The sequence below is a fragment of the Opisthocomus hoazin genome, chromosome Z, assembly GCF_030867145.1.
Source record: "Opisthocomus hoazin isolate bOpiHoa1 chromosome Z, bOpiHoa1.hap1, whole genome shotgun sequence".
Classification (NCBI taxonomy): domain Eukaryota; kingdom Metazoa; phylum Chordata; class Aves; order Opisthocomiformes; family Opisthocomidae; genus Opisthocomus; species Opisthocomus hoazin.
In genome coordinates, this window is record NC_134454.1 from 28,357,147 (window position 1) to 28,373,098 (window position 15,952).

At 39.2% G+C, this 15,952-nt stretch overlaps 1 protein-coding gene across 2 annotated transcripts in view; it reads left to right on the top strand.

Annotated features, from left to right (window-relative positions):
- Positions 1-9,784: 9,784 nt before the first annotated feature.
- Positions 9,785-15,952, top strand: part of HAPLN1 (hyaluronan and proteoglycan link protein 1) — a 31,687-nt gene continuing 25,519 nt past the window's right edge. Inside the window, exon 1 of one of the 2 annotated variants that reach the window (XM_075411716.1) lies at positions 9,785-9,910. In XM_075411716.1, coding sequence (XP_075267831.1) covers positions 9,811-9,910 — 100 coding nt within the window. In that variant the 5' untranslated portion in view covers positions 9,785-9,810. The remainder of the gene's footprint in view (positions 9,911-15,952) is intronic. The other variant, XM_009941120.2, reaches the window with a different exon arrangement.

The window sequence follows — 15,952 nt, forward strand, 5'->3', positions numbered from 1 at the left end:
AATGTCTTTAGGAAGACTATGATGTTTTTATACAGCTTAAAAATAATTTAATTTCCAGTTTAAACTTATTTATGGCCCCGCTTGTTCAGTTCCTAAATTTTAGCTGAAATGTTCTTTTTCTTCTCTGGCATTTACTCTGTGATATATTTATAGCAAGCAATTATATCCTTGCTCAGCTGTGTTTTGCCAGACTAACCAAGACAAGCTCGTTTGGTGTCTTTTTATAAAACAGGTTTTCCTTTCCCCTAGTTGCCCCAATAAACCCTTGCTTGTGTCCCAAGTTAGTACCTCCTAATCTCATGGGACCAGGGATGCAGGCAATATGTCTGAAGGTGTAGCCGGTGGTACAGAGCTGCAAAAGAGATTGCCAAGGCCATGGAGATTCAAAATGGTCAGTACAGCTCTGCAACACTCACTGGCAGTGCCGTTGGCAAAACTTCCAATTTCTGTTGCAACACTCATGGAGGCCATCTAGCTAACCATCCATTTAATCCGATACCACGCACTGATTCTGCTCCATACAGACAATGCCTTCCGTGTTTTGTCATCCACAGATTAAATTAGTATGTATCTAGTTTTTGTGCCAGCTCATTAATTTAAATACTCTGTGTAACAGATCTGGTCCTGAGATTGCTCCTTGAACTCATCTGGTGATGCCCTGGAGCAAAATTTTTAGTTTTAGCATAACTATAATATCATCTGCCTTTTTTGAAAGTCCTTGCCTCCTTATACTAGTCTCTTCCTTCTCTATCGTCAATAATAATAATAATTTCCCATGTAGAGTCACAGCCAATGTTTTGATGCTTTCTTGGAAACCAAGTAACATAATCAGGTCAGGTGTTTATCTAGACACAGAACTATTTTGGTGTGACTTACTTCTGCTTTTCACTGGCACTACATTTACCGTTTACTCAACACAAGGAAACAATGCAGCTTCCAAGATGTATTTCTTCAGGACCATCAGTTTACAAGTCTAGTTTTCAAATTCTTATCTTTCTCTCTTAAATCAAATACGTGTTCTGTGTTGATGTTACTTACTGAGTTCAAAGTGAAGAACTGCAATCACTATTTGCCAATATCTGCAACTGCTAGATATACAGATCCTGAATGTTTGGGTATAAACGAAGTTTTTGTATCTTTGTCACATCTGACTGACAAAGGATGTTTGTTCAAGTCTCTGTTATCATTGCTGTCAAGCCGCAAAGAATATTTTTTAAAAATAATTTTTTGCATAATAATACAGTGGGTCATGGACTTTTTTGACTCAAAATAAAAAGTAGCTTTCACACCATAGTTTGAATTTGTTGCATTCCTACTATTATTGATTGTTTTGTAAACCAAAACAAAAAAATGTATGCATAAAACTGAGGTGAAACTGCTCAGCAATGAAGTTTGAAAATGTTGCCTTTAGTTAAATAAATTGCCTTACAAACATCCATGATCTTAAAAATGTTTATCATTTGTTTTCAACAGAATTTAACTCACAAGAAGTTAACTAAGCAGTCATATGACTCATGTTTTTTTCAGTGCTCTCAGGCTTAAGATCTTGCAATGAAAAGATATTTAAGGAAAGCAGGGGGAAGCTTGGTACAAGTAGACACCTGCATGTTTGTCTGCGTGACATATGGTGAGCTATCACACGGTGCTTGTTTGTAGGTGGTCCCCTTGTGAAGAAGTTCCCTTCTGTTCTAGATGGTCGTATGTCTCATTGCGGCAATGTGAGAGCTCCTTCTGACTGTAAATATATTCACTTCCACAATACCCTCTGACCAACTGAAAATACTGTTACTCTGTGTCACAGATACTGAGCTAAGATAATGAAAACTAATCCTCCCCACCACTTCCACACCCTCCAAGGTCCCACATGAAGAGTAGAAAGGGCAGAGCTGAGCTCATGTCCCCCGACGTCTGAACCTAACCTCTAGACCTTCCTCTTCTTTAGAGTAACTGATTTCAGTAGAAAGTGTGTTTTGCCAATGATTGCTGACTAGTTAAATTAAAAGTTTTTTTAAAGTAATGGTGCTTTTACAAGTGATCCCCATATGGCTTTGTTCTGGCTGCACCCACGGCTAATTCTCTGTGACCAAATATCCAAGGGAAACTTATGTATCATTGCAGTAAGAAATAGATGTTTGATAAAACAGTTCTGTTGTAAAATTAAAGTGTTTACCTTCTTAGAAGCAGTGATTCAATGAGGACTTGCACTAGCAATGTGTAACAGCAATTTAAAAAATATGCAGGGCAATATATCACTGTAATTATTTCTTTAGGAATCTGAGTGGCTTGTTAAAGTCATTCTCAATGACACCGAGAGTGCAGACAGTGCAATTCTTGGACCACAAAAAAAGAGGGAGGACAGGACTAAGCACTCATGGTTGGCTGGACAAGAGGTCCCATTTTATGCTTTGCACCAGGATCCATGCCAGAAATGGTATACTGCTAGTAATTCCTTACAGCAGGCTGGCGCCTGGCTCCTACTCAGTAAGTCTGGCAGTGCATCTGTTCTCTCGCATAGCAGGATCCTTCAAGGATGTGAAGTCACTGTTAATGTTTTTAATTTTTATTTTTATGTTGCTGATAAAGTCAGCTTTGCTGGGGAAAAGGAATGATAACTTCATTGAATTAAATGTGGGACAATCACAACAGAGATACTGCACCTCCCTGAGATGAAACAGATGGGATCTGGCCTATTTGCATATCTCAAGATATTATCATTATATGGACTGTTTCCTAACTTTACCATTCCAATAGCTTTCACAATATTTCCTAAGCAATAAGTGCAAGACTAAGTTTGAAGTTGTGATTAGATCATTTGGCTTGAGTGACATCAAAAAGTATGAATGAATCTAGAAAGCTGCTGTCTACAATGACATACAGAATTTCTACGTGAAGTATCAGCATGTGATTTTTCTAGCTTCTCTTGGATTCATTCCTTCTTGCCATATTTCCAGAAAGGAAACTTCCTTCTTCTCTTTGTCCTAACGGGAGGGGTGTGTTTGGGGCTCATTTTGTTTTTAATGTGTAAAAACTGTTTGTCCACTGTTGGGGTCGATGTAGTTTGAGAGCTAGCATGACTAGGCCGCTTAAGCGAAACAGTTAGCATAGCATACGCCACTGGAAAGGACAGCTAAGAATAAACGTGATGTGGGTTAGCAAAAACAAGATGTGTTCAAGGACATGGAGGCGGTCTGTTGCTATTAGCATTAGTGCATAGTTACCAATCATAAGGGAATATGGGGTGCGTGAACAGCACGTGATTTATGTCTGTAGCCTATCCAAATAAGCGTGGTCGCGTGTGCAGATATGAAAAATGTATATAACCACGCAAGCAGACCAATAAAGGGGAATCGGCTGTGCATTGTATCAATGTGTGAGAGTCGTTCCTGTCCCTGCATGGATGCTGAAACTCGGCAGTCCATCAAGTTTACACTTGTACTTGGTGGAAACTGGAAAAGATTTAGGTCATGTAAATGTATCTTCTAAGTCTGCTTCAAAATATGGGCAGTTTTCAGGTGGCTGAGAGTACAGCAGGACCTTCGGGCGAGACATGGTATGGGTTGTAGAATGGATGAGCAACCATTCACCACAGAAAATGATGAAATAAGACTAGTACTTTAGACAACTTGTTTCTACTGGGTCCAGCACCTGGCAGAGCTTAGTGGCCAGGCAGCAGTAGGTGCTGCTTTGATGCTCAGTAACCTGAACGTTACCTATGGGGACTAACAGTCCCAGAGTCTCCCTAATCAAATGTCTCAATCTAATGCTGATTATTTAAATGTTAGAATGTCCGCTCACTTGAATAAGCTTTGAGTAAAGTTCTTTGAGTAAAGTTCTTTGCCTTTTCACTGTACACAAACCCCCCTTCCAAAATTCTGTCTGACTGCTTAGAAATGGTCCATGGATGGTACTAAACAGTCACTTTAAAGCACAAAACGTAGCACTGCAGGTTTAGATACAGAAAGGCAGTTCAAATTCCCAAAGACAGCAATTACAGTAATTATTATTAATATAATGTTTAGTATTACAAACAGGTCAAAAGAACAGTTTCTAAGAACTGGTAATGGTATATCATACATGAGATTTTTTTAATGATCCAAAAAAGATAGGCATCTAGCTTTCACTCACGTTTGATGGTGGAAGAGAACATTAGAAACTGAAGTCATTTATGCCCCTGTAGAAATCCAAGCATGCAAAAAAGAACTGGCAGAACTGGAGCCATCAAGAGGGTGAAGATTAGAGATGCTGAAAAGACTCTGGCAGAATTTCCCAAAGTAAATGGCCTTACAGAAGTTATGCAGGCAACTGGGAAGTATAACTGCAACCAAGAAAGCACCTTGAAGAAGTGTAGGTAGTGGGAGGGGACCTGGGGAAAAAGCGAGGGCCTAATGAAAAGCTAGCCTTGTGAATATAACCGAGAGGCAAGAAAAATGAGGGAGAGATCAAGTTTTCTTACTGACCTCCAGCGACCTCCAGGCTTACTTGTTCAAGGCTGAAAGAGGCTTTTTGATGAATAAGATGTCAGAATACAGGTGCAATCAGACTGGAGAGCCAACTCTTGAGCTGGATTGCAAGAACTCTTTGAAAACCACTGATATATGGAGATTGCGTTATGTAGTTTCTCTAAAAGAAGGGATTGCAAACAAGTGGATCCGCTTTATAGAGCAAAAAGTGGAGTTACCTTTCTATGGCACTGCATGATGTGTTATCAAAGAACATTGCCACATCTCAAGCAAAAACATCCAGACTGCTGAACAAAAGGCATATTTATATGGTTCATTGAGTGACCATTATTGCAACAATGATAGACCTTAACTACAGTACATTTGCTTTATTAGTGTTTGCATTAAACCTAGACTACCAAATTTTCTAATTTCTAGTGATAACGATAGTCCACGTGACCTTGTCTATACTCTATGAATAAAGTCAAAAGTATTGTTACCGTTGTTACCCTGTGTATCTGGAATAAATTTCATATCTAACACCAGGCAGACACTTCAAAGACTGTAAAGATATTTTCATTCTCCCTGCAAGCAATTTTATCAGCATTCTTCCCAGGGAACTACTAGGCTCCAGGGGATTACAGACGTCTTTCAATGGTCATGCTGCTTTTCCACTGAACTGTTCTGCCTATGGTTAGAGAACTACTATGACAACCTGTTCTCCAGACATTGACCGTCTGGCACTTTAAATGGCCCCAAGATTCACACAGTCTCACAAATTCCCAAATTGCCTTAACTAATGAGTAACGTGGGAGGAGGTCTTGGAAGCTTGCTGTAAGTCATTCTAATAGAACATATAAGCATTATTATTCTTATGCCTTCAATTGTTCTTTCTTTTGCCATGGTATCGGCAAAATTTCCTTTATGGGAACAGTTTAGCTTGGGGAGCAGTCTGCTGAATCTGTCTTGCCTTAATTCCATCAGCCTGGGGGGCTTTTCACTGAGAAGAGCCTGTCTTATCAAAATAACCGAAAAGTAGAATCAAGACAAGATGATGAAAGTGCATATCAGGGCAAGAAGTGGAATTTCATTTGATTTTACTAACTGAGATCTTCAGTCTGTACTTGAAACTGAGTCCTTCACTGTTGCCTTTGAAGAACGGAAGGTCTTTGAAGGAGACTGTAAATACTTATAAGAATCTAAGGGCCCTTCAAGAGTAAGGCTGACTTTGCAGTTGCCTACTTTAGATGCCCACTTTTGGCATCAGGACATCTAAAACGAGTGTGTCAGTGCTACCAGGACGTCAGAACACTTACCTTCCTTCTGCACTCAGTTTCTTAAAATGTTGCTTACCGTGCTGAGTGGGAAGCTGTCTACAGCTAGCCAAAAGAAATGCTAATTATGAGAGGGACTCTGAATCCCCACTTGTAAGGAGCCCCTGAATCAGATCTGCACTTCAGGCACCTCTGTCCATTGCTGTCACTTTAATCCTCAGTGATGAGTCCTTGACTAAACGAATTTGCTTGCGTTGTACCTTGTTTGCAAAACAGCCTTAATTTAGACCACTCAGCCAAAGAGGCTGTTCATGGTATGCACTACACCTCTGTGGGCAAGATTCAAGGCCACAATTCCCTCTTCTTCAGCCACACTGCAGATAGAGGAAGTTATTCAAAGACAAATGTGAATGGACAAAAGGTGTCCTAGGTCAACTAAATACACATCCACCTTCCACTGGCCACACTGGCTAGGTATAAACTGACTGTACAATAGCTTGGACTCCTAAGTGAAATGTAGACATTTTTCATACAGACACACTAACTTAGGTGTCCATAATCTGAAGGTGAGTCCCAAACTGAATGCACGCTCACCTTGACCATTTCCCTGAGCCACGAGATCTCCCTTTAAAAACTACTTTTCAGCTGCTTTGTGTCCCTGTCCAGGGAAACAGCAGATTCATAAACTGCAGTAATTGAAACCAGTGTGAATTTCTTGAACATGACTGATTATTATCTTTTCTTACTGAAAATTCACTGACTCGCACCCAACATTTTATTAATTTTAATATGAAAACATACACACCTATCATTTCTCCTCTGAGGTCTTCCTAGGCTGCTGCAGAAATGGAGTCTGACTGCTTTTGCTTTGACTGGAGCTAAGGATGTGAATTTCTCTGGCTAATTGCTTTTTGGACAGCCTACAAAACAGCGGGGGTCAGATTCTTGGCCTGGTAACGTCGCTTTGCACTGCTCTGGCTCCATGCCGCATCTCCCATCAAGGGGAATTCCAGGAGAAGAGTGATGCAGGGTCGGGGTATTCCTGACTGCAGATACCTGCATTTTCTCAACTGCTGCGGTACACAGAAATTAAAGGGAGCAACCTTAAAGCTGCTCAGACATAAATGGAGGGTTGAAATGGCCCCCAGCTGGATGCCTCTGCCCAGCTAAAACGTTACTCTCAGTTGATTGACCTCAGGTATGAAGCATCTGGTGACTTAAGCTAAGATACACGATGGATACATTTTCTAAAACATTGACCAGGCATTTGCTCCCCTGGGAAATAGTTTTAAAGTTCTCGCTAGCTTTGTGCAGGGTGACAAACACACCTTAGCAGTGCAGATGAGCATTACCAGAGTCAAAGAGACCACAGATGTGCACGTACTTGCTATTTGTGTGTGTGCTGCTGCACACACAATGAACACTTTAGGCTGCCCTTTCTGTATGAGGCAATTGGGGAAAACCAGAAACCAAACAACTGTAAACTTTGCCTATGAACAAAGTTAAAGTATCACCGTCTTATATCACTGTTATACCCCTCCAAAAAACATGTCGATCTGTAGCCATAAGATTGATTTTGTACCATGTCTGTGGCAAGTCACGTATGAAATTCTTCAGATGCATGCAGGAAAATGAGGAAAAGGAAGAACAGATCTTCCCAGTCTGTCATTGACCTGCCTCTCATGGTGCTTGTGTGATGCTATTGCATAAACTCTATAGAGTAAGATGATATTTGACTGATGATACAGGCAAATATCTCTAAAAGGCGTATCTTGCCCCCTCAGTGCACCAGGCTAATTGTGAAACTAGTTGTTCTGACCATCATCACCTGATGAAGCCAGATGGACTTTCCCCCATCATATTAGGGTGACCTTGACGAGGAAGGGAGGCATGTGTGGGATTCTCTATCCATGTAACCAGAAGATAAATCTTTCTTATTCCATGATAGAACCCCAGTCTGCGCACATACAGTTTGGGGGGAGATGGGGAAGCTGTCCCCAAAAAGGGTAGTACTACTTGTCATCTTATAGTGTGGCTGTTTCTTTTCACCAGTGGCACAGAAAAGAGCAGGTTTGTGGCAAGAGGTGGAGGTAAAGTGTTAATGAGCAGCTAAGGCACTCCCAGAGCAGGTCTGTAGTGACCCTGTTGGCTTTACCCCCACTCACTGGGTGTAGGAGGTTTTGGATCCTGCATAGGCTCCAAGCTGCAGATTGAGGTGGGAATACCCCCAAAAAAGTTTGCTTTCAAAGTCAAAGCTTCTTTGTTAACCAGACTATTTCTAAATCAGTAACCCTCTCCTCCACCAATAAAAAAATTGTCAGTTGTTAGTCAACAGACAAAAAACACAAATCCCAAACCTGAAGCATTTTTCACTCTCAGAGGAAATATATTGGGTGCCTGGTCTGGGATCCATGAGGGACAGAGCAGTGTGGTTTTACACAAGTGTGCCCCACTGCCGCAAGCAGCCAGACCGGCAGTACCGTCGTGCTGGAGGAACACCCGGCTGCACATGTGTGAGCCCTCCGGTCAGTCTGGACTTGGGCTGGTGTGCTCTAGAGGGAGCCACATCTGTCCTTGCTCACGGGAATGGAGGTCATCAGCCTGCCAAGCTTTCCAGGAAAGAGGGAGTGGCTGGACAGTCTTGAGTTGCTGAGCATGGACCACCTGGAAAATAGTGTGCAGCGAGCACTTGTGCTACCTCTAGACACTCCACAGTAAGGAGTAAGGGATGCTGAATTGGCTTTGAACTCCCACCCAAACTTGCTTTGAAGAAATGGAAGGGCAGGCAAGTAACATGCATGTTCTGTTATGAAAAAATGGCGATAGCATTTCTGCATTTTAGGCTGCAATAGAGATCAGTCAGGATTACAATATTTGGATCTAAACTTAAAACACATAGGTCTTAGAGTCTATTTAGAGAGAGAGGCTGTTTGTAAAGCTCGGACCTTGACCTAGGTTCTGACTGAGAGTACCCTGCAACTTTGATGTGTTTCTAGCTCTGATAGAGAAAAAGAGGAAATAATAGTTTTCTGTCTGCATTGGAGAGAAAGCATGTTAGTAATGCTGCCACTATTTGATGGTTGGGGAAAAAATCTTAGTCTCTTGAAATGCAAAGTTGGGAAATACCTATCTTTTATTTAAAGAAATCAGGGTCATAAAATTTAGAGCTATAAAACACACAGCAGCCTGAACCCTCTGCTTAAAACCTCTTGTATTTTATGCCTCCTTTTCTATTTCAGGTCTTCATTTGCCTAATTACTACTCAGAGGCTGGCAGAGATTTTCCCTGCAGCGCTCAGCTCTGCTGACTGCAGAGACCCTACCTGGCACACTAAGTTAGTGCGTCAGCATTCTAGGTAGAAATGAATGAAAAATCAATCAGGGCAACTGCAGCGGTAGCATATACAACTCTAACCTACTTTATGCATGGTTTCGAACATTTCATTGTGTTTAGGCATCTTTTAAAATGGTAAGTGGATCTGAAATAAAGTAGATCTTTCTAGTGAGCTTAAGAAACGTTTTGTCATCTTTACTGCTTAGCTCAAGCAAACTTACCACCCTGACTGCTAAGTGAACTTGCAGTCTTGAATGAAATGCCAAAACCTACAAGAAGATCATTTTAATCTTGAAAATCTGTCACCAGCAGATTGCATCATGCAGTGGCTATAGACAGAGTGATAGCTTTGGTTGTTTTAACTGTATCTACAGAATAGATCTAGAGTAGGTCTGGAAAAGCAAAAGTACACTAGAGCCTTTTCTTGAAACACAGGTATTGCTTACATATGGTCGTGCAAGGGGTTTAGTTTATGGATATTTGTGTGTGTTCTTTTATTCTTTCATGTTTTATTTCTTCATAGGCAGACTTAGATGTGGATTGCGAGTTTCGTTTAGTGGAAGTCTGTGATAAAAATGTCCAGTCTTCAAGCCTAAAAAATTAGAAGCTGTTGTAACTTTTTCAGCTGAGTGGGTTGAATATGTTTTAGATCCCTCATAAGAGCCTTGCTGTAACACGTTGTGCAGTGCAACACCTTCCAAAAATTCACAAGCCTTTTTGTATGTGATGCTCTTACAGTGAAGAAGATTCTTTTGACTATAAAGATGAAGAGTCTACTTTTTCTGGTGCTGATTTCTGTCTGCTGGGCTGAACCTCACCCTGACAACTCAAGTCTGGAGCATGAAAAAATTATTCACATTCAAGGTAAGGAAATACATGAGAAAATACCAGTATCTTCAGACAGCTGAGGAAAACAGAATAATGTGCAATCATTAATTTTTTGTTCTGCTGCACTGTTTGTAGATGCTATTATTACTGGTGACAAAACATTTTCTTTTCTGGTTCTGTTGCATTGTTATTACTCCTAAGGAAAGTAAAAAAATGAAAGTTGCACTGTTTAACAGCATTAAGTCACAACCTTGCAAAGATTAGTGAGTAAATTACAGCATGATTTAAGATAAAGGAAAAAAGCCTGCATCCTAAAGTAATAAACAATTGAAAAGACTTGAAATACCTTTAGTTTAGTGTGGAAAATATTTGATTTTAAGACTGTCATACATAGTTCTTCACACTACAGAAAACTATTGCTGTTTATTATTTAAAAAGGCTCAGCACATCTGAGACCATAATTAGGCAATTTAAACAAACAAAAAAAAAAGTAGCTTACCCCAAAAGAAATGTCTTTCCTCATACCTTTGATTCACACTAAGTATTATACTGGCCTTCTGCATAATCCTGTTTGCTTCATGTTTGAATCCTAGAGCTTATAGCTGTAGCAGGATTTGAGTCTGCAGTACAATGCAGCTGTTTTTACAGTCCCAGCTTCAGTCACTGAGGGTCATCCTCTGTAGGAAAAAACAGCGGATTTATGCACTAAGGACAGATAGAACTAACGCTGATTTTCGTGCTTTCATTTAGACATTTCTTAAGGCTAGCTAAAATTAATCTCACAAATTTAAGAAATGCAGCATAATGTCTCTCTCTGTTTAAAGTTTGATTCCTTTCTCTCAACACCTGGCAAATTGTGTCATTTGAGTGTGTGTGTAAATATGAACGACCAAGTTAGGGCAGGTTACTAAGGAAGCCTGAACATTTAGAAGTTCACAGGAAAGTCACAGAAGTTAAAGGTACCCTGCACCTATTAGAACTGGCACTCGGATTGTCAAGGTCAAATAAAGAATAACAGATAACAGGTTTCACTCTAAGGAAACTCACAGGATGAAGGTCAAATGAATACGTTATATTGAAATGAAGACATATCACTCTTGTAAGATTGTGAACATTCATTCCCCAGGATAAATTTCAAATTTGAAACCAATGTCTAACAAACATATAATTTACCTTTCCTTGTATAATGCAATTTCTTATCTCTGAACTTTATTTATATTTTTGGAAGATTAATTTAGAGGACATAATTAAAACAAGTTTTCCTTACTCTGTGTATGTTAAACTTGCTTGGTCATCAATTTAATGTAATAAGCAAGTTATACATGTCGCTTATTACTAGTCCTTCAGCATGTGTACAGTGCCGTCTGCAAAATGCTCAATAGTTTAAAGCTGATAAAAGTTTCAAGACGGACCATTCTCCCTAGCGTGAAAACTCATCTGAACCTCGAGAGTTTATCCCTTCAAGGAAAGCTGGATAAAAATTAAATTTGAGCTCTATTGTGAGCTTTGTACATCAGCTGATTAATGCTCTGAAATACATAGACCACAAATCAAAAAGAAGAAAGCTGTTCAAAACTTGATATTTTTGCTATTAATTTCTTTCATTCTTCTCTGCACTCTGGAATCCCATCAGGCTTGGGATTCTGCTCTGCCCAATGCTGCGTAAACACAGAATATGATCTACACCTGGAATCAGTGAAGCCTGTGGGACATGTGTTATACCTTCATACAAAATGTATTTTACATTGCATGAAAGAGTGTAGCATTGCCATCCACAGCTGAAATCCAAGAGATGTCTGGCTGAACTCCTCCTGGATTGCATGCTTTGGAATGCCTTGGAATTATACAGGGTGTGGATAGTTGTTGTGTAGTTGAGTACACAGAGCTGAAAGGGATCTCCTGACGCAGTGAACTGATCTGTCTTCTATTGCCTTTTTTACATCATGTAATCTCCTGTAAATTTAGTTCCGTTTTTAAAAAAGCTGGGTTTCAAAACTCATTACCGCAAGGTAATCTTGGAACCTATTTTTCTGATATCAAAAACACTCTCCTATTTCTCCATATTTATTCACAGCCATTGTATCGCCGTATGCTTCTCTTGTGTTGTTCCTTAGCTTCAAATAACAATTTTCTTCCTAGATGTTCATCTTAAAACAGTTAGATAACACCATATCCTCACAGCCATCATTTGAGTAAACTTTTCAAATCCTTTTCTAACTGTATAATCTCCAGTTACCTGACAATGTTAGTAGTTCATCTCTACACTGGTTCTTCTTTGAAATCATACTTGTGGAGTGCACCTAGCCAGGATTTTATTCCACATAAGAACTTATGCTGGCACAAGTATTTTTGTTTTCCACTTAATGATGATTTATTTTTCAGACCTTGAATCAAACTTGTACTCTTCCCAGCCATGCTACAGTGCTGATCAATAACCTATTGTGACAGACAACGTTTAGCAGTCATTCTCCCTCATTATCACTTGCAATTAACAAGTACAGGGTTTATATCAACAGTTCTTTGTACTAGGCCTTAAAGATCTCCATTATGCATTCAGTATTAAATGTTATCATGCTTTTTCCACCTTTCTTTCTTCAAATATTCTCAATATCTGTTCTCCTCGCTTCAGTGATGCTTAATATGCCGTGTGAAAATTGTATTAATTCAATACTCACATTTATTTTGTAAGGTAAAATTAGTGGAAATGTTAGAGACTCACAAATTGTACTAGAGACATTTCACTGGCCTTTTTCTGGGATAACCATTTATGTTTCAGCCGAACCACTTTTAGTCTCCTCTGTATCTAGTTCTTAGACACTTAGGAAAGTTTCTACCAAAATACCTATTTTCTCCATCTTGTGTAATTTCATATATTTCCCCTATCACTCACCTTGCTGAGCTCCAAGCAATTGATACATGACATTTCCCTGGCCTTACGCATTTATTTTTATTACATAGTTGATCTCAAATTAGTCTGACACCGTTTGGTAAGTATCTACTGCATTTTATCCCTCTTTCTAGTGACTGATTCTATTTCTGTTCTTCACCAATTTTTCTTCAAAAATGGTTCTGAGGTCCTTCATGCAACTGAGGCCAGACATATCAGCCTGTTAAAGATTAAATTACTTTCCTTACATATATTTGTTATTTTGAGGTTGTCCAGAAACATATGGTACAATTCTTAAAGTGATAGATGAGCTAATATCTCTGCTCTCAGATTTGCCATACCAAGTGTCAGTAGTAACGTCAGTACTTCAGGCTATGAGGTTTTCTACCCTTTTCTTTGAACAGGCTATGTTTTCTGACTTCAGCTTTCATCTTTATGTTTTCATTTCATATCAATACACTCATGTACTTTAAGCAACATCATACTTTCAGAGCATCAAAACCAAACATTAAAAAACCAGGATTTGTTAATATGGCACTCGGGTCATTTCTCCACTGTCTTCCACCTTCAACTGTGTAGTGACTCCATACTACAAAATGAACCTGTGCTTGTTTAAAAGACATTTTCACTGCTACGGAAAGGTCTTTTGGTCTTTCCTGACAAGTTTTTGATCCATGCTCCATTTTGTCTTCACTTTCATTTGTTCTTTCTTCACAACCTGCTAAAGCACTACTGTACAGTGCCACCTCACCACTTTTACCTTTCATTTGGCCTTCCTAAAGAGCAGCCACCTATTAATACTGTATTACGATCTGACAGCTAATTCAGCGTGTTTCTGACTACCTTAACAACTGTGTCTGGAACCAGAAGATCTAGTTACGCCACTTTGCTGCACCTCCATTAGTACAAAAACTCCTGCCATCTCTCTCAGACTGAGCATTTGCTAACCAGAGTGAACAGTGTTTCGTAAATTGTATTGCTCTTTGATTATACTGACAGGTCATTGCTTTTCATGGACACTCTGTCTTTCAGATGTCCACTCTCTTGAAACTGTGGATTTCTTTAGCTTTACTAAACACTTGCCAACCTCTTTAACATTGCAGCAGCCATTGATATCATGTTCTTTCTTAAACCTTTCAATTTTACTCAGAAATGAGTCACTGACTTAATGAATATCTCTGCTCCTGCTGTCAGTGTCAGCTCTAGTTCCTAGTTGTCCCCTTGTTGTTTAATACAGTGAAACTGGACCTCAGTCAAATTTCTCATCTGCTAGACAGTTTCACCCGCTACCTTTACCAGTATTGGTTTCTGCTTCTTTCCTCTGGTCCACTTCTTTTGTTTATATCTTTTCTTCTTTGGTTTTATTCCAATATTTATGAACAAAATCTGTGAGCAATCTAAAGCTGCATTTTATCTCTTCTGTGACTTTATTTCCTTTCCTGAAAGCAGTAGTAGATTTCATGGTTTTGGTCAGGCTGCTGTCTTACCCCAGACTGCTTGACCATATCACCTTCCTCTCTGGTAGTTTCTCTACATACAAAAAATCATCCCAGTTTAACTTTTGTGTATAAAAGCAAATGAGAGAACTATTTTAAATCAGATGTGTTGTCTCCCTCACCCCCTGCCCCAGTAAACTGTGTGTGCCTTAGGGCATACCAGTTTCACTTTTTAGAGAAAATCATAATCCTGTGTGAAATCATCTGGGGAATGTGAAAAGTGTACCCACGTAAGTGTCCACAACAAGAAAACAATACTATTCTAAGTATATCAATGTAATTAAAGACTCAGATTTTCTCTGAAGTCAAGATCTGCGAAAGACTCTGTGACCCCTGAGAGAGGAAGATGATTCTTTTCAGTGCTCAGTTTCCTATTTCGCTCTAATCTATTCATAGTGCTATTTGCTGACCAATTATTCAAAGAGTCAGAGTACCTTTCAGAGATAAGAGCATTCTTCTGTGTGTATATGTTCTGCGAAATAAATGAAGTTCACTAAGCCATTACAGTAATTGCTAAATTAATTACTTAAGGGTGGCAGAGGCCTTTAACATATGCCTCCAGTTTGTTCATATTTTAGCAATACATCAAAAAAGGCCAGCAAAGAGAACAAAAAGTTTGGTTTGTGAAGGATCAACCTTTAATTTTTTAGCTTTTCCTTGAATATCAGTGAATTTTTATTATGCATCATTCCTTTACCTTTGAGATACAAGAATACAACCAAGATCTCTGCACAGATTTGTTTATACACACCAAGAAATATGTCAACATGGAATGAGCAGAAAACTTTCTAATATTGCCGGATTGAAACTGTAAAACAAAGTTAAATCAATTAATCAATAACAAAAGCAAAAGAAATTTTTTCCCAACTTGTTTTGCATGATAATGAGTTTTATTCACAGTTGTCTTCCTTGTCTTCAAAACAAGCCAGAACCAACAGAGAGAAAGAAGCTGGACAGACTTGCTGGACTAGCAAAAAACACGAAAAAAGATTAGGTGCAGTAGTATTTGATCTCATACACTAATTCCTAGGTTCCCAAGTTCATGCTTTTCCACTTTGCCTTTGACTTTCTTCCTTTGGTCCACCGTACTGCATTTTCCCAGGTTACATGTTATTTCTTTCCATTTTCTTGCATTTATTTTTTCTGCTTAGAATTCCTCACTAGTTTTGTTGCCATTCAGGACACTTCAGATTATGTCACGACCCATTTTGCAGTCTCTTCTTATAATGGAGCTGCTTCTTTTACATCAACACAACTTGCTTTCCTCTTCAGAGCGTGGCATGTTGCAACAGCATCTAACAGCAAAGAGTAACCTCACCTCCTGATGGCATGTTGGTTTCATTAGAAGCATTCAGGACTGCATATTCTGGAACAGACCTTAAATGATAGGTACCAGTATATTTAGGTTGTGAAAAATTATTGCAGAAGCAAAAGGATTCACAGTAAACATAAATTACTAATTTGCCTTTACTTGCTACGTCAGTCTAATTCCATATATATAGCAATTAAAGGTAATTAAAAGAACTGGAAAAGCTCCTCATTGGTTCTGTGTGATGTTTTGGTCTTGTCAAGCAGTGTCAATGCCACCCATAAAGATTTCCTTTTGTGCAGAAGAGGGGCAGAGATGTTCTGCTCTGTGAGGCCTGGTCTTCACGCAAGATCTTTATCTATACCAAAGTAGACATTTAAAGTTTA